This window comes from Arachis stenosperma, chromosome 9 (genome assembly GCF_014773155.1).
Source record: "Arachis stenosperma cultivar V10309 chromosome 9, arast.V10309.gnm1.PFL2, whole genome shotgun sequence".
Taxonomy (NCBI): Eukaryota; Viridiplantae; Streptophyta; class Magnoliopsida; order Fabales; family Fabaceae; genus Arachis; species Arachis stenosperma.
In genome coordinates, this window is record NC_080385.1 from 1,271,954 (window position 1) to 1,281,462 (window position 9,509).

The window sequence follows — 9,509 nt, forward strand, 5'->3', positions numbered from 1 at the left end:
AAAAAAGCGGGTCGGATTAGAATTTGGAGCCCACCACCTTAAAAGAACCCGTCAAACCCGCACTGCTAAATTGGCAGATTTTGGCGGGGCGAGACGGGCTGGTCCGCCAGGTCGAATATTTTTATTTTTTTAATTTTTTATTAAATAAAAGAGTGATTATTATTATAAAATTAATAATTATAGAATTTTTAAACACTTTTTTTTAATTTTTTGTTTTTATTCTTCTTTTAGTTATTAATTTTATTTATTTTATTTTACAATTTCGTATATATGCTCAAATTATGTGACTTGTTTTTTAAAATAAAGATGATTCTATTGACAAATATTATTTTGAACAATTTTATTGAAGTTAAAAATTAAAAAAATATAGTAAAAAAAATTATATTATAATTTGACTATTTTTTATTTCTATTTAATTTTTTAATTATTATTTTTGGTTAATTTTAATAAATTTATTTTTCAAAAAAAAAAAACTCAAGCGGACTAGCCCGCCAACCCACCAATCCTCCATAAAACGGGACGGACTAGAATTTTAAACCCATTTTAATTGGCGGGACGGCCGGCCCGCTTTGCCACTCCTACTACAGCATATGAACTTCTAATATAATGGTATAACTTATTAATTTTTTTTTTAATACTTTAGAGGAGCTTCATCCATATCTATCTATCTGATAATGTATAATCATTGAATACTTGGCGCATAATGGAAAACAATAAGAATAGGAATGATTCCTTTACTTCTTTGCAATCTAACTAAGTCAAGCTTAAAGTCTTTGATTTAGTGTTTGTTAATTAATGTTAACCGTTTAAGTGAAGTTTCTTTAAAAGCATGGTTAATTCTGTATTCGTTCTTTTCTATATATATGTATATGTATGTCTTTTTCATATGCAAATTTTTTAAGCTTGCAAGTTGCACCTTGCCACAAGCATTCTAGCACTGTAGCTAATAGTAACACAAACAATAATCAAAACCTTGCAGATAATCATTGAAGAAAAAGACAGAGAAAATTTAGAAACAAAAGCAAACTATGGATTTTAACATGACAACAATAAACATAAGAGAAGCAGATTCCAGCTCACATAGTGTTTTATTCATCATCAAGCACACAGAACAAGACATGTTTTGACTTATGAAGCTTTAGGGTGGATAGCAAACCATGTTTGGATAAATGTAAGAACAAGGCCAAGCGTGGCTGCAAGCAAGGCGATGATGGTCCATGGCGAGCGAAAAAAGGTGTTAGAGGCCTCTCCCATCCAAGACAGCATTGTGATCCTGCCTCTTTTGGACTCAAAATGTGAATGGATTTGGTCTCTAATGTGGGCGAACAACGGTGTCTCAGGCACAAGAATGCTGTCCATCTTATTAAACAGATCTGCTACTTCCTTGTCACTGGCAAGTTCATTGATAATTATGCCACCCATTCTTAGCTCCTTAACATCCTCCGGCTGGTCGATGAGAGAGCTCATGAAGACTAAAAATGAGCTGATCTCGAAGTTGTTGCGAAAATCAGGACACATCTCATAGGCCACTAGGTTGAGGAATATATGAGGTGTTGAGCCATCCACTATGAGTTCTGGAAGCTGCAGTATCCCATCTTTGAAGCTCGGGTACACCGAGTTGTTGTGGGAATCTTTTCTCACACGAATCCCAGCTGCTTTGAGTTCCCGGATGGTCCCAATCCTGTACTTCCTGAGGTGCAGAGATCCCCTCTTGTTCTTCTTGTGGTTGATAGCTTTGTAGAATGTGTGTTGGTCTCTCATCAAGAGGGCCTTCCGCAGATAATCAAGAAGATGGACGGGGTCCTCATCATCATCTCCATCTCCATCCACTGCTACCTTCACTTCTTCATTCTCTGTTCTCTTTCTGGGAAGCTTAGGTGCTGTCTGAATACCATGAACTTGGAGGAAGTTGCAGAGGCATTTTTGGAGCCTTTCTTGGTCCTCACACAAGAGCCTGAGTAATTGGAAAGGAACCTGGTTGTCCAAGATAAGCAGATCTTGATGCACCCTCACAAGCTTGTCAAGGCTAATCTTGAGCTCTTGTTCTGGATCAACTGAGCTCTCTGATTTTTGCAGCAATTGAAGTACACAACATCCATCCACTATGGGACCATACCTTTTCTTTAAACCGATGTCTACCTGTTCATCAAAGGGATCCACATCATATAGTTTGGTCCACATGGGTTTTAGTACCGCCCCTTCTCTTATATTCCAATCATACATTTCCCTGTATACATCTTCAACCTTTAGATTAGTCTCCCTAACATACATGGATGCCCATGCTCCCTTATACCACTCTCTTTCCGTCTCTCCTGTGTGAAACACAGTAAGTGAAATGAACTGTGGCTTGTAGTATCTTTGAAACTCCACTTTTTCAGCCATGTAATTTGGAATTCTTTGTATTTTAGGCCTTGAAACTCTGTTATCTTCCCCAGTTAATCGCTTCTCTAAATTTTCTAGTATCTCACACAGACCCCTTCCCCAATCGGTAAACACGGAATCATCTTCCTTCTTGGGCTCCATTGTTGAATGCACACTATGGAGTAGGAGTCTCAATGGATTTATGAATTTCAACATTTTCTCAGATTTTAATCCATTTTTATATATTTCTGAGGTTGACTTTTGAGCATGGAAGGCTTTTTTTTTTTGTATGAGGGGCCATAGGCCCAAGAAAGGAAAAATAAAACAAAAGAAAAAACCAAAGAAAGCACACTAGCGCCTACGGGGAAGCATTGCATCGAAGGCTTTACAACCCACGAAAGTGGGATAATGCTATAATTTTGTTTTGGGCACGGCGTGGGCCAAAGGGCCTATAATACATTGTGTTCAAGTTGATCAAATAAAATACGTGACCTTTGGGCCTTTTATATCCATCTGTTCGTGAACTACATATTCACACAGCAAGTGGATTGAAGCCTTCAAGAACTAAGGGGGTTATTCGTTGCTTTTGTTTACAGAGAACACTGAGACAGAAACACACAGAGATATAAAATCGTATTTGGTAGAAAAGACATAAACAGATATAATATGTCCAGAGATAATATGTCCAGAGATATTGAATTAATATATTTTGTGTCTATCTTGACAGAAATAACACAAAGACACTAACAAAGGACACAACTTATTTTTTATTTTTTCTTTCATTATTTTTGTTAATTTTTCATAATTATATTTTATATCATTATATTTTTCATCTCAAATTTTTTGAATGACAAAAAAAATGAGAATAAATTAAATTTTCATAATTTATTCTAATTTATTGCCAAACAGAATACAAAAATACAAATTTTATATCTCTGTCCGATTCTATTCTCAATGTCTTATCGTGTTTTGTTCTCAATGTCCGAAAACAAACACAGTCTTGATCCTTAGACTACTACTTGGCCCAACTGGTTACTTAATAAATAAGATAAAATCACTTGACAAAAAAAAAATAAAAAATAAAAAAAATCAAACTTTTGTTTTCAGTGAAATTTTGAATTTTCTAAATAACACTAATTAAAATATTAAATTTAAAATTTTAAAAGAATTTTTGAGAATAAATTAAATTTTTAGTTATAAGTTGTAACTTGTAAGCTAGGCCAAGCCTTTTAATCTATGTTGGTTACATTACTTACGTTCCACAACCACTCAAGCAAATACATTCAAATATTCAATATATATTTGTATTTTTTTTTAATCCTTAAAATATATACTAATAAGATTCTAAAATAAAATAACCTAGCTTAGTAAGTTACGGTCTTCACTCTTCACCGACCACAAGCTACACTCTCTGCACATTTAAACAAACACATGCATCATCTTAGAAGGTTAAAACCCCAATTCACCAACACCAATTACCCCAAAATTTAGAAGAAAAACAAAATCACAAACTAACAAATACCTAACCTTTGGAATCTCCGCCACCACCACCATCACTTTAACGATCACCGATTTTTATATAATACACCATTCACACTTAATGCAGTCATCATCATTCACATTCTCTCACCACCATGGACGGTGGTGCACCCACTCTCTCCGCTGATTCCGCCGCCGCAGCCGCCACCACAGCTAAGACAGAGACACAAACGCCAGCATTAGTTAACGGAGCCGTTAAGCGAAGGAACGGCGGTAATAACCGAACGGAAGCAGCACCTAACGGCGTTAAAGTGATGGCAGCGAAGAAGGCGTTGCATTACCATTCTTACTCTCGACCCTCGTTCTTGAAGTGGAGGCTGCAGGATGCTGTACACGTGGCGACACACCATTGGATGCCGTGTTTGTTCGCGGTGGGCTTGCTGTTCTTCATGGCCGTGGAGTACACGCTCCGAATGGTTCCTCCTTCTTCTCCTCCGTTTGATTTAGGGTTCATCGCCACGCGCTCACTCCACCACCTGCTTCAAGATTCTCCTAATCTCAACACCGTTTTGGCCTTCCTCAATACGGTAACTTCCTCTCTCTTCAGATCTGAATGTGTTTGTGGTGAATGTGAATGGGTCGGTGTCAAAATCTGGTTTTGATTGATGAAAGAAAAAAAAGTTTAAATTTTGTGGAATCTGTGGGTTCAGGTATTTGTGGGAATGCAAATGATTTATATCATGGGGGCATGGTTGATTGAAGGAAGACCAAGAGCAACAATCTCAGCACTATTCATGTTCACATGTCGTGGGATTTTGGGTTATTCCACACAGCTTCCATTGCCACAGGTAACTGAGTTTTCTGTTTTCAGTGTCTATGTTCATTTTAGTGCATGTTTTGATCTTGCATTAGTAATGAAAATAGTTTAGGTGAGCTCAGTATTATTGATAATTGGATCTTTGAGAATTGGCATATTTGTGTGTTAAATTAGTTAAATCACATGTTAACAAAACAGAATTGAAGAAAATGACTTTTTTCCACTTAAACCAATGTTCTAACTATAAAACCACTCATACTTTTGGCAAGTCAGCTTGAGTTGTTTAATTTGCATGTTTGTTAATAATGTTTGGTAAATTCACATTATTAAGATATATATGGTAATTTCCCTTTTTCCTCAAAAACTATGGTCTATAAGAATATAACCTAACCATTAACCAAATGTGTTTTGTTTTCAGTAGATAATTACTAGAGTTTAATTTTGATACATTACCAGAGTAAAAGAGCTTACACTAATGTTGTATGAAAATTAAATTCATATTACTAAAGAAAATTTATGTTTGTTTCATTGTGAATTTCAGGGATTTCTGGGTTCCGGGGTGGATTTCCCCGTTGGGAACGTATCGTTCTTCTTGTTCTTCTCCGGCCACGTGGCCGGATCAGTGATCGCGTCACTGGACATGAGGAGAATGAAGAGGCACGAGCTGGCGTGGTTGTTCGACGTGCTGAATTTGTTGCAAGCAGGGAGGTTGTTAGGGACAAGGGGCCATTACACCATTGATTTGGCAGTTGGTGTTGGTGCTGGGATTCTCTTTGATTCTCTTGCAGGCAAGTACGAGGAGTTTAGCCAGAGCAAGTTATTAAGTCTCAATGGTGATCATATCAATGGTGTTGCCAACCATACAAAACGAAATTTGATTCCATGAAGAGAGGGAAAAAGTAAACAAAAGGAGAGAAAAAGCAAAGGAAAGAAAAAGGGAAGGATGTGTGTGTGAAAAAGTAAATGTAGTCCCAATTGCAATGTTGTTGATTTGTTTATTTAATTTATTTATTTAATGTTGGTTGAAAGTATTGGTGTGATTAGCGATATTGTTTTTATATTTTGTATATCGGTAATATTAGAGAGACAAAAAAAATCAGAATTTATTTTATTATTTTTGTATAACTATTTTTAGTTAATTTATTTTGGTTACAAAATATTTTTAAATTATAGATAGTAGTCACTTACTAACTTTCACATGTTGATATAATTAAAGAGATATTTAAATTCATCATTCAAAAAGGAGATATTTAAATTAGAAAATTTGTAATTAGAAAATCCTTTTAAAAAAATCTATATTTTGGTAAAGGCTTAAATAAATCATAAAATATTCGGTTTTCTGTTTTTGTCTTTGGAAAGGTCTTTGATTTAGTTTTTATCGTTAATATGTTTTGTTAGATATTAATATGACAAATTAAATATTAATCTAGAAGGCTATATTATACAATTATTTTAATGGTAAAAGATATACAAACACCTAGAAGAAGATTTTGAGGAAAACAAGAAGTGTAAGAGTAACATTTAAAAGTGAGAATTGTCAAAGGTGGGTTAAGAAAATAAGGACAATTTATGCAGTTGAATTCATCGCGTGCTAGAACGCCAGGATTGAAACAACACATTTTGTCCTTTGGGATTTAGATTTGGAATTAATGCAGGACTTTATTGTAATTATAAAACAATAAATAGTAAATAATTAGTTTTAAAGGCAATACCAATGAAAATATTTTTCTATGTTTGCATGTAATAATAGGGGTGAGCAGGGTTTGGTTCGGATTCAAGGTAAAATTAGAATAGAACCGATTAAAATGTAATTGGTTCGGTTTGATTAGGATTTGTATTTTTTTGTGTATGTATTCGTCGAATTAAACCAAACCAAATAATAACGAATTGGTTCGGTTTGGATAATTGGGTACCTGATGACTTTGAAATTCATAAAAAAATCAATTTTTATCTAAAAAAATGAACAAGTACAATAAACATGTAATATCAATATAAATAATTTAAAAATATTAAACACCAAATACATTAAAAATTAAACTCGTTAAAATCCAAACGTATTAATAGTGAATAATCTCATTAAAAGTCACTAAAAGTCATATATATTTTTATTTTTTTATTTAATTAATATATAATCAGGTTCACGGGTTGGTTCGGGTTTCGCACCCCCGAACCGATACCCGAACCAATCATTAACAAAGGCCATTGATTTGGTTCGAATTGAACCTAATTACCCGTTGATTCCAGAACTAATTTAATTTGTTCGGTTCGAATTCAGACGGGTAATTGGGTACTCACTATTCGTGTTCCCTATTTTTTTCCCCTAAATTATTTTTTTCTATTTCAAATCTCTGGTATTCTTCTTATAATTGCTTTTACGGCTCTATTTTCCTTTTTTATACATTTTTTTAGTATAACTCACATTTCATTGACGGATATGAAAATCTTGATGGCGTAATAAATAATACCTTTCAAAAATTTCCAACTAGTAGGTTGGAAATCTTTTCTAATGGCAAACATTTTTCCCACTTAAAATGGAATAGAGAAATTAAACCTTCATAGAATTCTAAACCATTTTTTCTTCTCTCAATTAATGGACCTGCAGCTTCTATTTGACTTTGGCATGTCATTGTATTCAATAAATTAATATGGTTAGCATTTATTGCATTTTATTCATAATAATTGTCACTTAAATTGTTTTTTTTAAGAAATAAAAAATAATTATTTTATATAAAATCACTTTTTTCCCAGGAAATTGCATATATAAACAAACATAACATAGTACTATTTTAATGGTTTGTAATATTACATTTCTATATATTTATTTATACTATTCTTCACATCATTACATGCATGCTATATAAGTATAAACACTTCATTTTCAGAAAGAGAAATAATAGACCTAAACTTGCAAGATTTTACACTCATTACTATCTAAGGTTGATGGGGCAGTTATGTATTGCCATTTTTTTCAGTGCAGAGTAGAATTGGAATATACAATGCTTTTATATATATTTGAGTATTCAAATCAACAATAATATGCTTTAATCAAGACTTTTAAGTGTATCTGAAATATCGATATTCTAAAGTAATAATTTTAAACGTTAATTTTAATTATAAAAAATATATACAATATATATTAATTAAAATTAACCATTAAAATTATTGAAACATCAGTGTTTTAGGTATACTTAAATTTTTTTCCTTATATATATACAATTCTAATCCTCAGGGTCAGAATCAGCATCAATGGGGCATGTTCCATCATCACAAGTGGCTAGTGGGTTGAACTCTATGGAGTTAGGATTTGTGCACCCTGGAACAAGATCTAGATTGCATCTATCACCCTGCATTGTGAAATTATATTCTTAATCAAGAAGGTTTAGCAATCAATTACATAAATCAAATGAAGATGCTATAATGTCTTTGTAGTTTGTACTTACCCCTTCTAATGATAAGTTACCAGTTATAGCACATCTGGTCATGACTACACTTGTGTCTGGGAATATTGCTTTCTCACATGCTCCATCTTTACTCAGTTCCTCTGCCAATCCCTACACCAAAGTCTCAAATTTAAGATCATGTTAACTAAATTATCATAATAGCAAGTTAAACACTATATGTGTAGTTACCCCTTCTACTGATATGTTATCAAAAAGTGAATTGATAAATTTAATAATACAATGAATCATATTTTTGTTAGTGTTGCAAGTGTGAGGAGTGCATGAAGTTAGTCCCACATCAAAGAAAGCAAGAAAGAGTGAGGAGTTTATAATATGAGAGACCCATTAATTTACTATCTTAATTCCTTCCCGAAATCTCCTTGGTGGTTGATTTAATTTAATTTTTACTTGTAGGAGTTTTTAACCATTTACAATCTCACAATAGAAAATAAAGAACTATGATTATTATTATTATTACCTCATTAAAGAATTCAATTCCATCCCAGTCCACTCCATTTGTGAATGAGAAGATCAAGTTCAAAGCTATACACAAGAGAATAATAACAAGTTAATAACACCACAATGCAAAATCTAAATGGTTTTTGTCAAGAGTGTACACTTCCATTTTGAGAGAAATAAAATAAATATACCATGCTTAGGAATGCATATTTGGATGGTATAAATTGGCTTATCAGCTTTGCCTCTGTCTTTTCTTAGCATAGCCCTTGGCTCACCACCACACATAATTGGTGATTAAAACCTCCTGAAAATTTTTACATAAAATTGGAAGAAGAGAAAAAAAAAAAGGGAAATTTATTATCTATGAGGACTATTTATTCAAAAATGCTGTGACAACTAAATACTTGGTCAAAAACTAGTACCATTAAAAGCAACCCCAAATTCTTCATTAGGTGAAAGTTGAGCTGCTGCTGAATTGTAAAAAAGCTTTAGCTTTTCTCCCTGAAAGAAATTAAAAAATAAAAAGTTAAACTATTTCACAGAAATGTAATAATTCAGAATAAGTTATAAGGTACGTGAAGTTGATAGCTGACTTAGATGAAAATTTAGTCAAGTCAGTCAAATATACAGGTGAAGTCGAATGCACCTTAATACAATGTGATAGTGTATGTTACACATTCTGAAGTTTGAGGGAGGCCATTCATGGTTTTCCAATATACAGGTGCCCTCCCAAGTTCAAACATGGCCCATGATGGAAGCTTGTACCTAAAAAAATAAAATAAAATAAAATTATAGTTGAAATTAATCTGAATCAAAACCAAAATAGAAAATGTTATTTCAGTGGGAATTCATACTCCTGAATTTCCTGATATGGAGTTGTTGCAACAGCAGCAGCAGCACTAATCCTTTTACTTGGTTTCACATTTCACTTCTTCATGGGGTAACATCTTGGT

General features: G+C 33.3%; 2 protein-coding genes and 1 pseudogene across 2 annotated transcripts; 1 reads left to right on the forward strand and 2 right to left on the reverse strand.

The window, feature by feature from the left end:
- Positions 1 to 1,128: 1,128 nt before the first annotated feature.
- On the reverse strand, positions 1,129 to 2,523 carry LOC130948270 (UPF0481 protein At3g47200-like). The gene has a single exon (XM_057876981.1). It carries the CDS (start codon positions 2,521 to 2,523, stop codon positions 1,129 to 1,131), a length of 1,395 nt encoding a protein of 464 aa, XP_057732964.1.
- A 1,472-nt stretch (positions 2,524 to 3,995) lies between these two features.
- On the forward strand, positions 3,996 to 5,782 carry LOC130948423 (phosphatidylcholine:diacylglycerol cholinephosphotransferase 1-like). The gene is made up of 3 exons (XM_057877142.1): positions 3,996 to 4,427; positions 4,551 to 4,688; positions 5,199 to 5,782. The coding sequence occupies exons 1-3, from the start codon at positions 3,996 to 3,998 to the stop codon at positions 5,541 to 5,543; spliced, it is 915 nt and encodes a 304-aa protein (XP_057733125.1). The 3' UTR covers positions 5,544 to 5,782.
- A 1,900-nt stretch (positions 5,783 to 7,682) lies between these two features.
- Positions 7,683 to 9,503, reverse strand: LOC130948273 (protein POST-ILLUMINATION CHLOROPHYLL FLUORESCENCE INCREASE, chloroplastic-like; annotated as a pseudogene).
- Positions 9,504 to 9,509: the final 6 nt, after the last annotated feature.

What these genes read in the sequence shown, in the direction of transcription:
- LOC130948270 (XM_057876981.1), bottom strand. Translation starts at nt 2,523, where the DNA reads ATGGAGCCCAAGAAGGAAGATGATTCCGTGTTTACCGATTGGGGAAGG.
- LOC130948423 (XM_057877142.1), top strand. Translation starts at nt 3,996, where the DNA reads ATGGACGGTGGTGCACCCACTCTCTCCGCTGATTCCGCCGCCGCAGCC. An exon ending in TTTTGGCCTTCCTCAATACG is followed by an intron (nt 4,428 to 4,550) that starts GTAACTTCCTCT and finishes CTGTGGGTTCAG; the next exon opens with GTATTTGTGGGAATGCAAAT. An exon ending in CACAGCTTCCATTGCCACAG is followed by an intron (nt 4,689 to 5,198) that starts GTAACTGAGTTT and finishes TGTGAATTTCAG; the next exon opens with GGATTTCTGGGTTCCGGGGT.